Here is a 21,047-nt window from a genome sequence, read left to right on the forward strand (position 1 = left end):
AAGTCGTTCAATCTTCTGTATACATATAAAAGAACTGAAGTTTGTTTCTCAATCACATAGACCTAGGATTCTAATTTTGGGAAACAAACGGTAGAAGAAAATTAGTAAGTGATTGAATTATTGAAAAAAGATTGTGCAATTCATTGCAATTTTGGATCCAGCTGTTGGAATAACATAGAAGCATCATGTTATAAAATATAGGTCACCGATGCACAAATTGAAGCACAATGGGAGTGACACTTTGAGGCACCAAAAGCAAACCTTATACCATAGTTGGTGGGAGCTTCGATACTCTACCAGTGGGTCTCCCCCATTCACTCAGAATCATTCAAATATAAGATATATAAAGCTGAAAATTTTCTACCATCAATGACAAACCTAATATACAGTTACTCATTTTTGTGTAGGATTTTCTTGAGAAATTTTTTGTTTGATTTAGGATTTTCCCCTTTTCCAAGAAAATTTTATTAGTGAAAACTATCACTACTATTTTCACTTGCATGTATAGCCACCTTTATCATCTTCTTGTTTTGTAAACAAAAATGTACAAAAACAACATCAAAAACCTACTTTAAAGTTTGAATTTCTTACATTTAAACGCTTTGATTAATATGAAACAACTGCAAAACCAAAGAAATCAAAGCCCCATTGCATTTTGATTATTCCTTCGAATAATTCTCTTTCATTAAAGAGCCATGACAAGCAGCCAGGCTTGGCTTGTCTTGGCTCGTTTTCCGGCCATAGACAGCGGTTCGAGGACCCAATTAGATCCACCCGAGCTCTGCTCAAGTCAGATTTGAACCGAAATAAAAAAAAAAAAAAACTATGGATCTTGTTTAGAGGCTGCTTTACAAGACATGAGGAGAGATTCTCAGATCTCACAAAAAGCTATCAAGGAAGCATCATGCATACCCACCCACTCAAGTTTTAATATGAGAGGAATTGAGATGTGAGAGTGGAATTTGCCATGAAATGCTACCATCCAAGAAAGTCTACCATCTTCTCAACTTGTATTAGTTTCACCAATATAAAATTTATTGATATGCCTTATAGTTTTTTCTTGTGAACCAAAGGTTAATAATCCACTGTTCGAAAAAGAGGCCTGAAGGCTCTTCCATTTCTCCTACCTTTGGAGTTCTGGGTGGCGTCAGAGCCTAGGTTGGGTATGGTATATCCATTAACTAGAGTGTTGCAATCATTGTTTACAATATATAAGAATATGATACGTATAGAAAGTGAACCGACAAAGCACTTTTTATGCAACCACTGCCTGACTAGTTATGCTATGTCCCTTAGGGCACTTATGTCGCTTAGGGCACTTCCGTTATGGTTTTTCACATTTGAAAGTTGCTGAGCAGTTTATTTATATGGTCAACTTTCTTCCCAAAAAAGATTTGTCTGAATTTGTTTTTTGTGCAGGAAGCTTCCATATCGTTGCTGTAATATGCCTTGTTGGTTCTAGTTGATTTCATTTGGTTTGGATTTTGTTCCCTCTAGAGTATTGATTCTTGTTCCGCTGATATAACTTTGATGGGTGGAGAGGATTGCTTTGCCCTTAAATGGGAAAAGTACTTTGATTTGACAATTATCACTTGTAGCCGTAGTATTCCTATGTTTTTCATCTAGATCATGAAGTTTTTGTTCAACGGCTGCTTGTTTGATTTCATTAGAAAAGTATCAATTCTCTGCTTTAGATGGGAGTATCATTGAGACTTTCTGTCTTCGTCATTCAAATACAAAGTAAGCTGATCTAGGACAGCTTTCCTCGATCTTTTTTGTCTTTGGAAAACGCTATCTAAGATAAATTTGCCCTAGAATATCGAGAGGCCGAGACATGTTATCCATGACAAAATGGATACGGATGTGGATTTGGACCCGAGTATCAACACTGTGTGTGAGACGGCTGACCAGATTATCACTACCTCACGACCACCATAGTACCCCAAAGATCTTTCTCTCTTTCTCTATCTGTCGCTCTCTCTTACTCTCTCCTCCCAATCTTTCGCACACGCGCGCTCGAGTTTCTCTGCTTGCTGCCATGGAGGCCATGAATAGCCCCATTACGCAACGACCCAGGTTTATAGAAGCTGCTCCGTTTTCTCAGTCATCCTCTTCTTCACCATGTAGATCTTCGGCTTCCTTTGTTGGTTTTCGTAAGACCATCCAGAGCGGCGATTGTCGCAGTATTGGATGCGGTACAGCTTATTCCAGTCATGGTTTTCGATCGCGAACGTCCTTTATCCCGATTCGAGCGACAGCTCACGAGAAGGACGATACTGATGCGGATCAGGGGACGCCGGAACATGAGCTCCGTTTGGCTTCTGAAGATTCTCCGTTGATTGCGGTTAAGCTTCCAACCTTTTTTAGTATTGAGGATTACTGAATTGGGTAGCCGGAACTTCCTTCAAATTGTGTTTTTGTTAAGCTGGTTGTTGTCCGAGTGTGTAGTTAATATGGTATCTCATACATAGTATGACTTTATCTCCCCTTGTCCGAGTTGCTGTATGTCTTGGAATTTTGGAAGAAGGATATGTCGATTCTTTTTAACAAAAGCAAGTTGTGTGCACGTTGTCTTTTGGGCCTTTGATCCCAGTTCTTATGCCTGCTTTTTGTATTGAAAGTAACGGATTTGTTTTATTTTGAGCAATGTACTAAACTAGTCGTTTGGAACAGCACGATCGCACTCTATAATTCCATGTACAGTTTTTGGTGGCTAGTTAGGTCGGCAGTAGAACTGCTTGGCTAACAACTAGTTTTTTTGGTGGCTGGAGTTTTTGAATTCGTATCTTGCTATTATTGGCCGTCTACTTTGATGAAGTGGGGGAGTCTACATCTAATACTATGGTTTCCCCATTCCTTGCAGTAAATTTTTTGTTGGTCTATGCTTAGTGCAATTGGTAACCTCCAGTCGAAATTGTTTGTGACTTTGAGGCCATTTTTCATGAGGTTTCCTATAGTCACATAGTTACTGGTCGACCTGTTGAAGCTTGAATTCCTTATTAGGATTTCCGCTCCTTCAGTGTCTTCTGTTGTCTAAGAATAAATAAAATATACAAAATATCCTTGTCTTACATATGCATTGGTGTGTTTACTTGTCATCTCACTAATTTCATGCTTTCATTTTTTGTTGTAGGATAATACAAGCAGAGTAGGCGGGAAAGGTGGTTCTTCTGAGAATTTCACGGCATCACCAGTTATGGTGGGAATAAGTGGAGGAAGCCGATCCGGGCTTCTCAGGCCACCAGTCTCAGGTGGGGTTCAGAGTGCGACTTCTGCTCATGATTTACCTCGTCCAGCCTTGGCAGTTCGGAATCTGATGGAGCAGGTATAACAGTTTGCTGTTGTGGAATCTTGTTCCTAGTGGATCTTCTCCTGACTCTGAAGATGTTTTAAGGAGCAGTCTGCTTGACTTGTAAATGGAGTTTTTTGATGGATCTCATAAGTGGAGGCATTATGTTGTTTACTGAAGATACTGATAGTATTACTTATATGTTGCTATTAAGGTCAGATTTGCTCACCTATGTACCGTGATGTCGCGTATGCATCACCGACGTCAGGGATACCCTTTTGGGTCACTAGTTGATTTTGCACCAGATTCAATGGGCCGTAAGTCTGATATTTGATAACCTTCACTGTAATAAGCTATGGTGGAAGAAAACTTAAACTGGATGACACACTAATTTTAATAACATGTGCAGATCCAATCTTTTCATTTTCGCCGTTGGCTATCCACACAAGAAATCTGCTAGCTGATCCACGATGTACGCTTGTTGTTCAGGTAATATAATATGGTCTGAGCCATTTATACAGTTGGTGCACCTTGGATCATCCATTAATTTCTATTTGTGATTTTTTAGGTGCCTGGATGGAGTGGAGTGACGATTTTTGGAGATGTCTACCCGCTTCCTGCAGATAAGCAGGTGGTTCAGTGTTGCAATGGTTGATCTGTAGAGATACATTATGACCTGTAGAACATTGATCTTTTGAGAACCCTTCTGCTAAGTAGGCACCAAAATTTCTGTCTGCCTGATTGCATAACTGCATTACACACACATGCACATGCTTTTATATGTAAATGTTTCTTAAGACAACTTTGGGGGTTGCATGATGTTTAGCAGCTGCATCAACAAAGTTTTAAAGGATCTAGACAAGTGTGTGCTTAGGACATTCAGGATGTAACCTGATAATTTTATGTGAAATTTTTTGTTTATATTTTAAATTTTGTTAATTTGTTTAGGTTCCTAGAAAATGCCTAGGGCCCTAGACTCCTAGTTGTCAAGTTGCCAGGCGTAGCCAGTGAAATGAAGCAATCTAAGCAGTCTCATAGTCACAGCACTTTCTGTGTAGCCTCTAACAGATTTACTCGATTAGATGGTAATTAGGCGCATCATTTGTTACCAGTGTGGAAATTTAGCTATTGATGTGCAAGAAAATTAAGGCATTTGATTTGCATGTACAGAGTTTTCCTAAGGGACTTGTTAATTCCTCGAAAAAATTAAAAAAAGTTGCTATAGTGGCAGCAAATTTAAAATAAACCACCAAGTCATTTTGTACTTGTTAACGTTAGTAAATTTGTGGTAGAAACTGAAAAGATTAATCATAAAGGATAGCTGTTGAAATCATGTTTATGTAGGCACTTACATATTTACATTTTTGAAAGGTACTAGTGAAATTATGCAAGAACATGTTGTGTGGCTCGTGTTCCCATTTGCTGATATACCACTTCTGGTCTTAGTTATCAACTTTTTAATTTTTAGCGGACGGAGTTATTTAGTCTTTTCCAGTTGAAGACTTATTTTTTCAGTATAATTTTGTTGCAATTCATTTCATTTTCTGTCAATTATATTTGTAGGAATGGGCTCACAAGCACTACATTGCGAAACATCAACAAGGGGCATCTCAGCAGTGGGGTAATTTCTATTATTACAGAATGGAAAGCATCAGGTTTGTCCTTGTATTGGCTTGATGTGTCGCTACATTTTGAAGCTTGTGTGTGGACAATTTGGATAGCATTTTTATTGTCAAAAGGCTCAAAATTACATTTCCATGGAGCCTTGAGATGGAACCCCATATCATCAAATAAGCTCTTCATGTGGACAAACTTCACAGTTGTTGATGCCATAGTCTGCTCCAATGGAGGCAAGGGATACCTTTTGTTGTTTTTTTTAACATCTTCATGATATCAAAGTGTCACCTAAGAAAACGTAATCCTATTGTGGAATGTCTGTTGTTAGGATCTTTTCGTCAATTCATAAGCCATGTGGCTTCACAGAATTTTCGTAAATGAAATTATTCCACACCACAAAGCTGTTCTAAAAAACAAAATACTTTGGAAGCCTTTACCCATCAAAATGGAATCAATCAGCAAATATACAAATAGGAGGCTAATGGCATAATACAACAAAATGGATTCAGTACCCCTATTTCTCATGAGCAGTTTATGGAGGACTGTTTTGATTAAAAGTAAATTGGGTGGGTGGAAAGAAGCTGCTTCTGATTACTTACATGATACAATGAGGCAGACAGGTCACTGCCTATGTCACATAGGTATGGGTATGGGTACGGAGAAGCGGGTACGGGTACAACGTTTTTGCCAATCTTGGTACAGCGGTACGGGGATAGTTATATATTTTTAATTAATTATATACATGAAATCAGCAAAACAAGTAACATAAATATAAGAAACAGATGCCATTTTTGCTGTAAACCACTTGTATGAAGGTAAGGAAGGAGGAAGAACCGTACCACCACCATACCGGTAATGCCGTACCGCCGTACCGGTATGGGTACGTGGGCTTTGCAGGCTTACCAGTGTGACATTGGTCACTGCTCATTTCCTGGCTCTGACTTTCCTTTGATATTAGGTAGCCTGGTCAGTCATGTGCAGGTCAAGGCAGACTTGTTTAAACTGATCTAGTTTAAGATATTCCATCTGATTCAGTCGGGACTTGTTTATATTTCTGGAGGGCCTCTCTCCTTTCTTTTTTCCTTCTGAAAGTTTTCTATTGCAAAGTAGGGATTACTTGTCCTCCAATGTTTGATTTGAATTTTTTTAAACTGCAGTGACATCTACTTCATTGGTGGGTTCGGTACAGTTGCGTGGGTAGATGTGAATGAATATGAAACTCTTCAACCTGACAAAATTGCTGTTAATGGTGGAGAGCAGCATCTGAAGGTATGCTTGTAGATATGACAGTGTCTTTCCAAGTTATTTACTCATCCTCGAAGCCATGCAGTTGATCGGGTTTTGCACAGGCACTCAATGCTATGTTCTCAAAGCCACTTAAGGAGCTATTATCAGCGGACGCAGAGATCGATGATGCAGCTCTCATATCCATAGATAGCAAGGGCATTGATGTGCGTGTTAGGCAGGGTGCACAGGTATTATTCACTTGCTGGTTAGCTCCTATTTTCAACTGTCATCTTGAATTTCGATTTTGGAACTTGGAGAATTTGAAGAATCTTTCCATAGTGCATCAGATCACCCTTTCAGCTATTTCAGATTGTCACGAGATAGCTAAAACTGAATTATGTCAGCTCACCCCATCTGGGATTGGTGGTGGGAAATATGATCTCAACTACCTTGGTCAAAAACTCAAGAACTGCTAAGATGCTAAAGTAGAACATCCCAACTGGTAGGAGTTTAACAGCGTCTTCCTTGAGTAATTAAGTTGACCGGCAGGGCCGCAGGCTGAGTTGTTAATTCTCCACTGAGACCATGGTGGTTTTCCTTGTGTTTTCACTCCACGGTGAAATCTTTCTTAAAAGATCATTGCATTGATGTTGCAGCCATGTATGCAAAATTTTCTGCATGAATATCAGATTTGTGTACTTGCTTATTTTCAAGAGGAAGGAATTATTTGTTGTGGTAAACAATGCATTATTCCATTTACTGTGCATGTGTTAGAATCAGGCTGTTTTTGGATTATCTTTCTGTTTTTCCGTGCATTCAGTGGTATTTCACTTTCTATGCCTGATCTCATTTTTTATATACAGTTCCACATTGAGAGGATCCCATTTCAAGCCGGCCATGAAGTTGAAACTCTTGAAGAAGCAAAAGCTGCAATCCAGAAATTGATAAATAAAGGTTCTAGACTAAATTTAATCTACAGAGGTTGAGGTTTACCTGGGTTATTTGTTTTGATTTTGGAGAAACTGGGCATGCTTTTTTGTTTCTCCTGTAGCGAAATCTAGAAATGAGAATATGTGTTTGTAAGACCAACGTAGAAGAACGTCACGCTCCTGTTGGAAAATGGCAAGCCTCTGTATATATGTTGTAACTTTTTATCTCTTTTGGCAAAAGAGTTGGAGATGATATTTAGATGTGAATTTCACATGAATTATAGAGCTTCCCTTGTAGCTTATCGTGCTCTAGACCAATGACGCTGTCTTTTCATAAGCTTTTGGACGAAACGGATCCTATACCATGATGACGTATGGACTCAAGGACGTGTTACACGGAGTGCTAGTGACAAAAAAAGTTCTAGAAAGCAAGACACAAGGATGTGACGCTTCCTGTAATTTTCGCCTGTGCTTTCAGATGGTCTTAGGATGGATCAGACCGGGACTCCGATGAGGCGATGATCGTTCCTGATTCGTATGCACAGCTTCCACGCAAGGACATTTCTCGGTTGCTAGCATGTAACTAGTGGATGACACTGGGAAGCCAATGGCTTCCTAACGAGTGTTTATGGGTATGATCTCAACCTCTACTGTCAAACATATTAGCCTGGTTGATAGCATGGGATAATGCACAACACCAAAATTTGCAATTAATGGGTTTCCAGATCCACACTAGACATACCTTGGAGGGCGTTTCACAACAGGAACATTAATACAATGCTCTATGCATCCTCTGTGGATTTGAGACTCTGTGAATTTGTCTCAAAGATTGATGTCAATTTATAGAACGCTATGTTAATATTATTCATACTGACAGATAGCCCTTTTCCACAATGACCATTTATTCTGAATTTATCCTATCATGGCTTCGTTGTTTATAGCGACTTGGAGGGTGAAAGATGTGAGACATGGTTCCTGGTGAGGGATGTCGCTGCACTCCATTCTCTGAGAAACACTGAACAAGAAAATGTGAGAACCTGGTTATACGCTTCGCAGTGGATCATGTGAAAAACAAGCAATATCATGTGCCCAGAACAGAAGCTTGGTAGCATGGTAAATGTCTTCCGTTTTATGCTTCTTCCATTGGCACGGATGGGATGGAGGGACTTTCAGCAGATGTTGGGCCAGCTCATCTCTATGATGTGCCTGCCTGATTACTAAAAATCTGCTCTTTTAATGTGTCCTTTGGTCCCCAATAGCCTGTTGGATGTTCGAAAATGTCGAGACCCTCTCTCTCTCTCTCTCTCTCCAAGCATTAAACGTGGGCATTTTGGTGTCTGTGGTGGATAACTGTAGTGAAATTATGCCAATTACTTGTAACCATAAAACTTTTACTACCATTAATTTAAGATTGGGTAAAAATTTTGAAGACTACTTCAGAAACCTGCTGAAGTTTCCGAAGGCCAACCTGGTCAAGTGTGTCTACAGTTGCATTGTGTCTACAGTTGCATTTTGCAAGTGAACCATAAGGTGCTGGTGCCTCTATCTGGAATTGACTTGATGAAGCGTGGACGCATTAGCCAACAGTATCCCAAAGAAGATACCTTGGCTCCGAGTGTGTGTATGAGAGAGAGAGAGAGAAAGAGAGATGTAATTCCTTACGGGGAATGAGGATAGGACACGAACAATTGCATAACGTTCACCCTCAGGTAATAAAACTCATTTCTGCGACATCCAGAAGCTACAATTGGGAATCAAGGAAATGTTACTAGACACTGACCGAAATCCTTCCCATCAACCAAAAAGCTCAAAATGTGGAGCCATTGAATCCGAAGAAGCTCCCCTTCATAAGAATGCCAAGAAACAGATGAGAGAAAAGATTAGCAACACACACATATCAATAGACTATGAGAAACGCTCAAATGATGTATTCAAGAAGACATGCATCGAATCAGATTTTTATGAAATGGATAAAATCAGTACAGCAAGGTTACAGAAAAAATTACCCATGAAACTCCTAAAGCAAATAAATACTAGCATGGTTAGGTTCATCAGAAAAGGAACAAGCCTTAAATTGTCTGCGATCAATCTATTTCATCAACTTGACCAGTCAATCCTACAGTCAAGCCTTAAAAGGAACAAGCCTTAAATTATCACAATATGACAATAAGGACATTTTACTGACTCTAGCACAAGGTTTATGATGAAAGCTGACTGTTCTAGCACAAAAGAGTATGCCAAATAAATGTCAAGAACCCAATGTAATCATTCAGAAATCTTTTGGTCAGTGTGGCATTGGATAGAAAGGGAAAACATCTGGTTATCACTAATCGTCCCTACGAAAGTCTGGATTATACCACAAGATGGAGATGCATTTCCATTGGCAAATGACTACAATATGGGAAAGAGTTAGGGTTTAAGGGTATACAATTCTTTGTAAGAAATTCTATGTACATTTTAAGGTCTTAAACCAAATGAATTTTGCTAAGCCTATGCTAAGGATGATATATTTTGGTATTGACACAATGTAACTTTCTATCTTGTACTGAAAATTTCTCTAATTTAGCTCCATATAAAATTATCTGGTGCAATATGAACGGACTAACAGCACTCACGCTATTGCACCATTTTCATCCTGGACCACATGAGAATGCATCTGGCAGCTGCTCATCCTGTTAAGCCATTTTGTCTACATGTGTTCAGCACCACATGGTGCAGAAAATATTCTCTTACTTTCTGCTCTAGATGAAATCTAAATTTTTACAGGACATTGCAGAAGATGAAACAATTTTTTATGCTTATTTTATAGGTTGCTGACAAGTACTTGATGAGAAAACTTTCAATTAGAACAAAAAAGGGAAAATGAAAAATAGGAGATTTCAGTATCAGGAGCTTCTATGTGTGAGGCTGCATTCACATGAAAGAGCATCTGCCTCAAGTGTGTTATGGGTCATCCATAACAGCGATTATATATCAGAAAGGCAAATACAGTGAGAATAATGAAAATCTGAATACTTTTTTACGCTTATTAGATAAACCATCCAAAACCCATCAACACAGCCTTGTCTCTGTGGGAATACAATGCGAGGAGATGCACACGAGGATAAATTAAATTTTGCAGACAAATATTTACCTTCACATCATAAAACTTGATATAGAACCTCGAACCATCGATAGATAACTTGCTTTCAAGAATCTCTGCAATAGAAGAACTCAGCTTCCCATTGACACTCGGACCAAGGCCTCCAATGGAAATCAATTCCCCATAGGCAGCTGGTTCTTCGGTCCCACCGAAGGCAATGGGAACACTTCCGTTCAATACAATCATCACATACTGAAAATCAACGAAGTCAGAAAATAAAAACACCAACATTTGCCACACTCTCCAATGGCATACACTTCACAAAAGTAGTAAAATTACAACCAAAATAAAAATTACAATCACACTAGATGTTGGCATCTTTGGACGAGAAACAGAATGCTAAAATAATTCATCTGTTCAAAACCAGGAATTCCGTAAGAGATGGATTCATGGCGTTGGTTTGATTAAGGGGGGCTTAAATAGAACACCTCGTTCCAGATTGTTCCAGATAAATTTCTACTACAAATTGAACTAGGAAACCTCCAACCTCACTGAAAGGAAACGAAAATCACCCCATGGATTCTCCATGTGCTGAATCATACATGTAAAGGCGTAAGAAACCTGAAAAAAGAATAGCAGCTGGCCTTGTTGTCTCAACCCAAAAAAAAAAAAAAACCGTTCATCCAACTATCTTGTCAATTTTCAGAAGACGTACTGAAACCTTCACATAAGCAAACCTATCTCTCGAAATAAGAAAGCAATATGTGACTAAACTAAATCAATAAAAAATTGTACCGAAACCAAGTGCACGAACACTGTGCCCGAAAAGGCTTCAACTACAAAGTGCTATGCAGAAGAAAAGAGAAAGCCATGAAAGTTGTTAAAATGCAACTTAAGAAGCGAACTGGAACTCTACATTAAAATCCGCGACTGCCTAACAACAAACACAAAAACGCAGGATATAGTGGAGGGAATCCAGCATCATATGCATGCAAATGGACGAAATGCATCCAAGCAAAGCTTCACAAGCAGGAAGAAATGCCGATACATATGTGTCCGTGTGTGTGCGCGTGCGCGTGCGTGCGTATTTGTGTGCAAGAGACAGAGAGTTACAGATTCAGGCTTCCCAATGATTTTGGCGACTGTCTTGGTTGCGTCTTTTAGGATGTCAGAGGCGACGACGGAATCAACGGGGACGTTGGTGAAGAGGTTGAGAGTCGGCATTCTTCCCTTCCTCTTCCGTGCTTCCTTCTTCACACCAAGGAAGTAAACCAACTTCTTCTCGTCAGTCGTCACCCACCTAGCTTTGTCGGTGCACTATTGGGCGTCTGCCTAGTACAGAAGGGAGCAAGAGCCACGACCCAGCGATATCCTCAATCACAAACAAAGGGCGTGGAAGCAGCCTGAACTTGGTGACAAATATAGCTATTTTTCACATTTTTTGTTCATTTTAACGGCGAGAAATGATCCGGCGGTTCATACCTCAAATTCCACGAAACATTGTTTTTTAATATTCTTTACTGTTTTCTCAAAAAATAATTACAATCTTTGAATTTCTTTAATTTTATACATTTGTTGCAAATTTTGGCAGCTAACATACAAACTGTTAGCTGCTCAATTACATTTATTTTTAACAACTTTCACTTTTTTTTGTTAAAAAATCGGTCTTCAAAATATGATCTTCATAGTTCAGATCCCAAAAAATACATACGCACATACAAATATATATATATATATATATATATATATATATATATATATATATATATATATATATATATATATATATATATATATATATATATATATATATATATAAGCCAGATCAATGGTCTGAAACAAAAACCAAACCCTTTAAATATAATACTTAAAATGTTTTTTTTTTAATCTAACCTTACCAATATGTTATTGTTGATAGACTGATGCAAAATGTATATTAAGTTGAGCATCTTGTAGGTTTTTAAAATATTTTTATAATAAAAAGAATGAACGGCTCTAGTAGCATCAACATTTTGGTAGTAGAAAAATTAACATTTTTTATAAAAACAACTTGATTTAAATCATGTTTTATATCAAAATAGTTTTTATAAATATATTAGGTTTATATATACATATTTCTCTCTCTCTCTCCCTTTATATATGTAGATATATATAACACTAGATTTTTCCAACCATCTGGATGCTCCAATCTTTGTATATATGTATGTGTGGCTGTATAAATTGATAATTTTCAAAATTAGATCTTATAACAATTTAAAAAACAATTATCTGAACTTTTGTACTTACAGACTTCGCCTTACATGTTTAGAAGAAGTGAACTTTATCTAGGCTTTTATAATTTTTGTTGTAAAATCACATTTATATAATTAATTTTTCTAAACAGTACCTGGAAATGTGTGACCAGTTTCCTGTAAAAGAGAAAAAAAGTCATATGGGTACTTCTCTGGAGGAGTTACACTGGAAGTGTATTAGACACGGCACTAGTGAATTTACGAATCTAATGAATATAATCCATTTGTCTTTGATTCCATCCGAATAGGGAAAAAAAAAAAAAAAACTTGATTAGGGGCTTGGCCTTCAGATTGTAGAAGGGAAGATTGCATATCTCACCAAAAGCTGGTGAGAGTTAGCAGGTCCTAGTGTAGTGTGTGCGTGTGTGTGAGATGTATCGATATTATTGAATGACTAAAAATTGAAACCTGTCATTGAAAAAGTCTTCACATGAACATTATTGACGATTTCTGATGCAGCAACAGTTCATAGTATTTTAAACAATAATTCATAGTGCTTTTAACCATCAACTTTTAATTTTTAGCTATACAGCAGCATAAAATTCTCCGTATATAATACCCAAAGTCATCTAAGTAGATTCTTCAAAATATTTTCAGTACAACAGCCCAACCCAACCCAACATCGCCCCTCTTTAAGGAAAAGCAAGAATAAGATCTCCTTATCTCAATTACCAACCAGCAAAAGCCATCCACCTTGCAAGCTTGCAAGGAAAACAAGGGTATAGTAGAAAAGGAAAAATTAGAAAAGGAAAAAAAGAAGAAAGAGGAGAAGATAGGAAATGAAAAAGAACACGTTAGAAGCTATACAAAGTATTTCTCTCATTGCCTTGGAAACAGTATTTGCATATCTAAAGACCAAATCAACTACACAGGTATGACATCGATGTTCGATGTGTCCTCACATCTTAACACAATCCCTTCTAGGTTGGTAGGGAAGAAGCATTTAGTCCACTGGCATCCTGTGGGGAACGCATCATCAGGTGGAACGATCATGAGCACATTATCATTCCTTTGGACCACACCCATTACACTGACCGTACTCCCTTCTTTGATGTACCTGTGCGGAGTGGGAGAGAAGGAGAACTTAGACAAACACATAACCACAATATTGCAGAGACATGGCTAGAATCAGGCCATCATTCTTCTTTAAAAGTATGTTTAGTAAAAAAATTTGTAGTGCCATAGAATCCATAAAGAAAAGGGCCAAAGTACAACAGACTGTGACAGGCATATAAAAAATGAAAATGAAAATTGGTAGAATATTTTGTTTATCCAAAATAAAATACTATATGCTAAATAGCCAAGACTCAATTCTCCTTTGCGATGCTACAGACCCTTTTGGTTAAAAGCACAAGGAACAAAAGGAAAAAGACACAAATAATGGGACTCATAGGAGAAAAATAAATGTATTCCAGTGTCACAGAACAAGGTACTTTAGCACCTTCTTTAGCACCACAACCAGCTTTCACTAGTGCCCTCAATCCTGACTGAAAGTCAGATATGAAGGTTTGGCAATTTCTTAACTCACAAGAAAATGATGAAACAAGGTACTTCAGAAGGAAAGAGAATTTAATGGAAAAAAAAGAACACCAAACTGAAAGCAAAAGAATGGCAGAAGGATTCTTTAAGAAGCTCAACTTACCCTTCTTTCATACGCATGATACGATCATCGCTTGACAGATTTCTTTCCCCCAACCACCTAACAAACTCGGGAGACAATTCTCTGTTCTTCTGATTTACTTCAACAACAATAGATTCATCAACAAAGGGAGTCACTTTAGCACCATAACCAGCTTTCACTAGTGCTCTCAATCCTGACTGAAAGTCAGATATGTAAAAGTCGACTGCATGCCTCTGACATAACATAAACAAAGATGACATCAGGACAAGGATGCATAATTGATGGGAGGTTAATAGGACAAGGAAATCAGGACAGGACACGTAATTGATGGAAGGTTAAGAGGACAAGAAAAGACACCCATCGAAGAATGGTTAAAAATAAAAATGAAGCACAAGTAATCACCAGTAAATTCTTGGCTAAGACTTGCAAAATCTGCTCAAAAACATGCATCAATGCAATGTGACACTGGAAGGGTCCCTTATCCATGTTGACATACCATGAGAATAGACACAATGACTGGTAATTTGCTGTTACAGGTCAAACCAGTTCCAAGTCTAGCCAGCCTGGTCCAAAGAACTTCCCTGCTTTACTAACAACCTTCACCTGGTTTTAGATCATATACAGTCGTTGCATTTTTCATTCTGTGAAACATCATTTTGATATGACCATCTAAGGTAAAATGGAGACATCTCGACTTAACAATATAATCAGGCCCACAAGAAAACACAAGCACACAACAGAACTTGACCACTCTCTGTAGCTAATTTAAAGAATCATAATTGCTCAAGAGAAAATCTGTGCCACATATCTCAGTTCCATTGATTTCTATGAACTAACTGGCAGCATAAGAGGATCCTCATCCCACTGCACTGAAAACGGTGACAGAAAACTTAACAAAAAACTTGTTTAGAAAAATAATTTTCAGATCTCAGATAGCGAAACCACATTTGTCTTCACAATAAACAGATTCACATACAAGTAATTTTAACTTCAAATCAAGTATTTTAATTTTCTGAGAAAACTTAAAAGAAGAGGGAGAGAGAGAGAGATCAAACCCTTGAGGTTATGTGCACACCAAGTCACGAAGCACTGGAGAGACATACTTTTCTCTCACAAAGTCATAAATAAGAAATAACATCTTAAGTGAATGGTGAAAGCAAGTAAATAATGCAAGATTCCACCAGTAAGGAATTTAAGTAACAGATTACACAATGCTCACAAATAGCAAAAGCAATGAACAAAGAACTATTTGAAAAATACCCTTCTGAACAAGATTGTCCAACACAATACATAGCATGTTAAATTGCTAACTTGTATGAAATGTTACCTCCAAAGATCTAAGTCCCCAAGTAAAGCGACGATGTGTTGGATTAGCAGCTTTTGAATCCCATCCTCTGTACTCATATAAGCTTGTTGCAGTATAGACACACCTAGGAATCTTTTGGAATGATGACTCAAGTGGAACATTTCCACAGGTAACGACCTGGGAGAATTCAAACTCACTATAAGTGTAGAATCATTTATGATTCATGGAGCAGCAAATATAGGTCACAATCTTCAATCAAATGACTCTTATGAAGATAAATACCAATAAAGGTTCTCTCTCTCTCTCATCCTTCTATATATATGTATATATATATCTTCTTTTTTTAAATTTGTTTGTCTGGTGCGATGTTGTCACAAGCATTGAGGTGTATGATAGGAAGCCTTAATTGTGGCATAAGCCTCAACGGCTCAGATATACAGAGCAAACTATTTTTGAAGTATAAAAATTAAACACACAATCTATCTATGAGAAAATAAATAAGAGCAAAAAGAAGCTAGAGCTATTTTATATATATATATATATATATATATATATATATATATATATATATATATATTTATATATATATACATATACCATATACATAAACAAAATTTATGGAATATATAAGCATCTATTTTATAAGTTCATGCACAATTGACAGCAATTAAAACTGAGAAAGTTTTTCTAATCCATATCCAGCCATGTTAAATTGTCTGCACATCATTTGCACTTTGCAGTTATTTTCCATGTTACAAAAATATTATTTTGATTATTAATACATGAGGAAATCAACAGAATCCGTGGGACGGTTAATCAAGAAAGTTACTTTTGGATTGAGTTTGACACATTGAGAACCATAGAGATTTAACGATATTGAAAAAACCTGCTATTTATTGGAACATCATACTCCACAAACATGCTTTCTACTGAATAAGGTAAAACCTGTAGCACTCAATCCATGAAGCATTTACTGAAATAGAAAATTAATGGGATTTATCAGATTGTAGATATTGAAGTGTAAAACACAAATCTAACTGCTTTTGGTCTAGGTAACTGCATCCATCAGACAAATCATATGGACCAAACAATTTGGTAAACAAGTTTCTTAAGAACATGGACTAGAATGAACTCGGCCTACAGTTTAGAAAAAATCATTTTATGATGCAAAAAATAACTTGGCCAAAGTTTCATTTTCTAATAAAATAACCATGATGAAAGTCTTTGCATCATCAGATGTTTTACTCAAAATACAGTTAAGAAAAATGGCTTTATTGTGCAAATAACTTGACCACAGTTTCATCTCATCATAAAATCTTTGCATTGTCAGATGTAGTAAGAGTAACACAGGCTGTTTTATAGTTATGGTTTGAACACGACTTGTGTTACCGTTCATCATTTTATTTTTGAAACTGCAGACAAAACCATAAATCAGGTGAAACAAGTATTGCAAACACAAAGCAACCAATGCAATGACACTACATATTACAGCTCTTTCTATATGTGAAATATTTCTGGTCAAATAACCTTGGAAATAACGATTCAAAATTCATTCAGTATATGTACTTGCAAACACTCCATTGCAATGCACATACCCCAGAGACCTTGACATACTGCCCATTTTTAGCAGTTCTGAGCTCTGCATCTGGATACTGCACAATGAAACTTGTAACTGCACTTATCACACAACATGTGTTCCAAATGAAGACTGCAGCAACTGCCCCAAAGAGGACCACTACTACAATGAGCAGAATGGCATTCTGAACAGCTCCCAGAATGAATCCACCAGCTATAAATCCCATTACAAATAGTAGAATCAGTAAACAAAAGACTGACTTTGGGAAGCTCCTGCTAAAGGAGTAGTCAATATCATGACCGAGGTTAGTAACAGCTTGATGGTTAGTCATAGATACAGTGTGCAATTTGACTGATCCAAGAGAGTCCAATGGGCCAGAGACCTTGCGAGGTGCACCAGATGAATTAAGTGGCCCTGAAGAAATGGGCCCTGAAGTTATAAGCCCGGTTGTAGGAAGCACTGGGGTAAGAGGACCAGAGTTCTGGCGTACCGCTTGTGTGAGACAACTAGGTTGAGGTCCAGATGACTTCTTAACAGGATCTCCATATCTATTTAGTGGACCAGAGTTGGACTTCTGTCTCATAGGCACTTGAACTGAACCTGGAACCAAACCACCTGAAACAGGACCTGATGTAGAGAAGCCAGCCCTTGTAGACGAGTTTGTGATTGGCCCTGAATGCGAAGCAGCACCACCAAAAGATCCAGTTCTCGAAGGGGCACCAGATATAGGCCCGGACTTCCTTGACCTTGAACCATCTACAGGAATATCAAACATTTTCCCAAGCTCTCCAGATTTCTTAATGTCTCCGCCTGTATAGGGTATGGCTGTGGAACTAATTGTAATTGGCTTCTCTTTACGCTGCTCAGGCCGACCTGAGACATAAAGCCCATTACTGAGTTGATGGGATGGGAATCTTGAACCCATAAAAACTTGACTAACGAATTCCACCAAACAAAGATGCCACCAGAGCCGCCTAGCTTATTCCAAACTAGAGTACCATATGTTGCATGAATGATTTAAGCAGGGGTCAAAGATAAGCACTGATTCCTTCTTCTGCTGACATTTTCTTTTGATCACAGGCATAGGTGTGGTAATTTTCAAGCATGTCATATTTGAAGATTAAAGGGGAAAGGCACATTGTTGAAAACCTAGAGTCCTGAATAGAGCTGCCAATAGACAGTAAGAAACTCCAAATGGATGAAGCCAAGCAGATACTCAACAAAATTTTCGTAAACTTCAAGGAAAACCTGTGAGTGGATGAAGAAATCAAATTTACAGCAATATGACAACCTTCTCCGAGCCTGCATCAACAAGACAATAACACTAAAAGTTACATGAGATCAGATAAACTTATTTAGTCAATAATCCAAAGTAGAATAGCTTGAAGTCCCCAAACTTTTGTAAGTCTCAAAAACAAAAAATAGGAAAAAGAAAAGTAACACATGTTGACGCCCCATATCCAGTCTTCAGCTTGACTCAAACATCTGAATGTATCAACCCTGCAGAAAACTAACCAAAGTGCCTAGCCTTAAAGATCTCAACTTGCCGCATGTTTGGTTTCAATTCAGACATAGAAAAGCTATGAACCATAATACTTGGTTGTGTAAGACAGGACTACGTGAGACCCTCAAGATTTTTTTTAAATCTTCGATGTAGGACTATTCTTAAGCCCTCAACAAACATGACATGCTATAACAATGGTTATTTTCACAGGTAAGAAAAACCATGACATGCCTCAGCTGTTAATCAAATTAAGAAATGTGGGAGACAAGACCATGAAAAGGCTGAATTAATATAAAGAAATGTTTTCACTTTCTGCAAAAATAAGAAGAGATTATCAAGAATAACTTATGAACGGAAAAACTAAGACTTCAACACAAAAAAAAAAAAACAGAAAAATAAGGTCATTACCATCATCATCAAAATGTCTCAAGGCAGAGGAAAGAAATACTCTAACCCTGGACTTTCAAAGTAGAATGTACCACAGATTAGAACAATCGTTAACACTAACTACATTAGTACTTCAAACAATCCATATATATATATATATATATATATATATATATATATATATATATATATACAAGTAAACTACGAGCAAACTAGCACAAAGAATTGAAATTTTGCATTATCGACTTGAAATAGCACGTATAAATCAATACTCCCACCAAAGAGACGAGTACCAACTACCTCGCTCACAAGAAAATGAACCTGGTGAGACGCTAAAATAAAGAGCAAGGTCACAAGCGAAACGAGATATCGCCAATAAAAATGAAAAAGGAGGACCGAGGACAATAAAATCCTAGAAAGTAGAAACCAAAATTAAGTACTCCCAAGTTTCTACATCTGCATATCATGATATCAGTAAAGAACTAAAATCCTTTAAGTGTTGCGAGGAAAAAATAAACAGTCGAAAACAAATGGAATACCAGAAAAAACTCCGAAGACATGAGATCACGCTATTCGCTTTGTGCCAAAGTTAAAAAGAAAAAAGCTTATGGCAAACAAAGCAATGAAACCAAATTCATTCTCTCGTAAGTAAGAAAAACTCGAAGCAAAAAGACGCATTAAGACCTTAAACAATAGCAGCATTTTTCAAACTAAACATTTTATGCCCCTTGTCTCCGAAACAGAGAACAACAAACATCATTTAAACATTTCATTCACACACGCCAACCAACTACAATTCACAAACCGGAACCATTCTCCATTTTCCGGGAAAATGAGGGGATCCTTACTATGAGAAGATATCCACAAAAGGGATCACCCAAACAGATAAGTACAAGTACCAACAATGCACAATGACTTGCCGGGGAAAAAACACCAGAAAAAACCATGCAAATGCAGAGGAACAACTACAGTGGAAAGAAGAAAGGAAAAAAGAAAAAGCTACCACTTAGAGAATTTGAATAACGCTGGCTCGACCGAAATGCAGCAACAGGAATCAGATATTTCTATGTCTAGACTCTAGAACGAGGAGTAGAATGAAGCAGAATGGGAGAAAACAGAAAAGATAGTAATATAGGACGAAGAGAACTTACGTAGGGCCAGGCAATGCAGAAAATCAAGGGATTTAAGCATTGGCCATACCCACCAAACCCCCCAGACCTTCACTTCCCTCTATCTCTCAGTTCATGTTGCAGTGCCACTTTCTTCAACAAAGTTACAATACTAGCACCAACTTCATCAACAATACCAAGACGGCTGCTCTTCAGATTCTGAAAGATTTAGATTTTTGAACTCACTCACTCTCTCCTTCTCACAGTGTATGACCATGTTGCCCTTAGTTTTCCCTCACCTCTGCTAATGGTTTTTGGTAACGTACTGGCTCTTTATTTTTTTCTTGGGCTCCAAAATGACTGGCATATCCCCTGACGATGACTGTAAGGAACCTGCTGATATCTCATACAGCCTTTTATCAAGCAACGTACAGAATAACACTATTTATGCATTACGAACGTTTCATTTCCACCAATAGAACGGGCAGAACATAACTCCGTGTTCTGTTCCACCATCAATGGAGCTCATGGCAGAGAGTCGCACTCTGTCCTATATAACACGCGTTCTGTTCAGTTAACCAAAGGAGCTTCTTGTAGAGAATCCCCACTGTGGTCTGGAACAACTGTTCTATTCCACCAGTCAATGGATCTCTTGTATTTCTGGGGGAGCAAAATTTACCTAACAAGTACTTGCTATGTATTCGTTGATCATGTCTGCTTCATCCACCCGTGTGGTATTCATCTGCCTCCACATTTCTGAGGGAATATAAACCAAAGCTACCTCTTTGATTCTTAATAAACATCACTTTTTTGTAACAACTGAATTTCCTGTTTTATATAGAAGATAAATTGTTATGGCAGCATTTATATTGCTAACTAAAGCACTGGGTGATCTAACCTGCACTAGCATGACATGAAAATTCTTGGATGAAAGTGACATTTGCATGATAAATCATATTTAGGTTCAATCATGGCACTAGGCTTGATCTTATGAAATTCGACTCATAAACTCAAAAATGGAGTAGGTAGAACACGAAGAGATACAAATATTCAGTATTTTATCATGAAGAAACATTTCATTTCCAATAATACCAACATAAAAGGGTTTT

The 21,047-nt window shown here is 37.6% G+C and overlaps 3 protein-coding genes across 5 annotated transcripts; 1 reads left to right on the forward strand and 2 right to left on the reverse strand.

Moving 5' to 3' along the window:
• The first annotated feature begins 1,945 nt into the window (after window positions 1-1,945).
• Window positions 1,946-7,362, forward strand: LOC116261440 (uncharacterized). The gene is made up of 9 exons (XM_031640189.2): window positions 1,946-2,344; window positions 3,134-3,325; window positions 3,504-3,606; window positions 3,699-3,778; window positions 3,858-3,920; window positions 4,853-4,944; window positions 6,064-6,175; window positions 6,256-6,381; window positions 6,997-7,362. The coding sequence occupies exons 1-9, from the start codon at window positions 2,039-2,041 to the stop codon at window positions 7,117-7,119; spliced, it is 1,197 nt and encodes a 398-aa protein (XP_031496049.1). The 5' UTR covers window positions 1,946-2,038; the 3' UTR covers window positions 7,120-7,362.
• A 1,335-nt stretch (window positions 7,363-8,697) lies between these two features.
• LOC116259999 (uncharacterized) lies at window positions 8,698-11,543 on the reverse strand. Its single transcript, XM_031638050.2, has 3 exons — window positions 11,258-11,543; window positions 10,196-10,396; window positions 8,698-8,905 (listed from the first exon to the last, which is right to left on the reverse strand). Exons 1-3 carry the CDS (start codon window positions 11,366-11,368, stop codon window positions 8,870-8,872), a joined length of 348 nt encoding a protein of 115 aa, XP_031493910.1. The 5' UTR covers window positions 11,369-11,543; the 3' UTR covers window positions 8,698-8,869.
• A 1,694-nt stretch (window positions 11,544-13,237) lies between these two features.
• On the reverse strand, window positions 13,238-20,433 carry LOC116260131 (uncharacterized membrane protein At1g16860-like). 3 transcript variants are annotated; one of them, XM_031638230.2, is made up of 6 exons: window positions 19,981-20,433; window positions 18,187-18,240; window positions 16,958-17,811; window positions 15,384-15,539; window positions 14,078-14,289; window positions 13,238-13,492 (listed from the first exon to the last, which is right to left on the reverse strand). In XM_031638230.2, the coding sequence occupies exons 3-6, from the start codon at window positions 17,711-17,713 to the stop codon at window positions 13,300-13,302; spliced, it is 1,317 nt and encodes a 438-aa protein (XP_031494090.1). In that variant the 5' UTR covers window positions 17,714-17,811; window positions 18,187-18,240; window positions 19,981-20,433; the 3' UTR covers window positions 13,238-13,299. The 3 variants fall into 3 exon arrangements, with proteins under 3 accessions (XP_031494090.1, XP_031494088.1, XP_031494086.1); XM_031638228.2 differs by having other exon boundaries at window positions 16,958-18,105; XM_031638226.2 differs by lacking the exon at window positions 19,981-20,433 and adding an exon at window positions 19,833-19,971 and having other exon boundaries at window positions 16,958-18,240.
• Between the last annotated feature and the right edge of the window lie 614 nt (window positions 20,434-21,047).

The sequence above is a fragment of the Nymphaea colorata genome, chromosome 9 (assembly GCF_008831285.2).
Source record: "Nymphaea colorata isolate Beijing-Zhang1983 chromosome 9, ASM883128v2, whole genome shotgun sequence".
NCBI classification, from domain to species: Eukaryota; Viridiplantae; Streptophyta; class Magnoliopsida; order Nymphaeales; family Nymphaeaceae; genus Nymphaea; species Nymphaea colorata.

Coding starts and splice junctions, on each gene's coding strand:
- LOC116261440 (XM_031640189.2), top strand. CDS start 2,039: ATGGAGGCCATGAATAGCCCCATTACGCAACGACCCAGGTTTATAGAA. Junction 3,607..3,698: donor TGCACCAGATTCAATGGGCC/GTAAGTCTGATA, acceptor TAACATGTGCAG/ATCCAATCTTTTCATTTTCG. Junction 4,945..6,063: donor TACAGAATGGAAAGCATCAG/GTTTGTCCTTGT, acceptor TTTAAACTGCAG/TGACATCTACTTCATTGGTG.
- LOC116259999 (XM_031638050.2), bottom strand. CDS start 11,368: ATGCCGACTCTCAACCTCTTCACCAACGTCCCCGTTGATTCCGTCGTC. Junction 10,397..11,257: donor TCATTGGGAAGCCTGAATCT/GTAACTCTCTGT, acceptor GTTGATTTTCAG/TATGTGATGATTGTATTGAA. Junction 8,906..10,195: donor TCAAGTTTTATGATGTGAAG/GTAAATATTTGT, acceptor ATTCTTATGAAG/GGGAGCTTCTTCGGATTCAA.
- LOC116260131 (XM_031638228.2), bottom strand. CDS start 17,863: ATGGGTTCAAGATTCCCATCCCATCAACTCAGTAATGGGCTTTATGTC. Junction 15,540..16,957: donor AGTATGTCAAGGTCTCTGGG/GTATGTGCATTG, acceptor GAATTCTCCCAG/GTCGTTACCTGTGGAAATGT. Junction 13,493..14,077: donor ATCATGCGTATGAAAGAAGG/GTAAGTTGAGCT, acceptor CACTCCGCACAG/GTACATCAAAGAAGGGAGTA.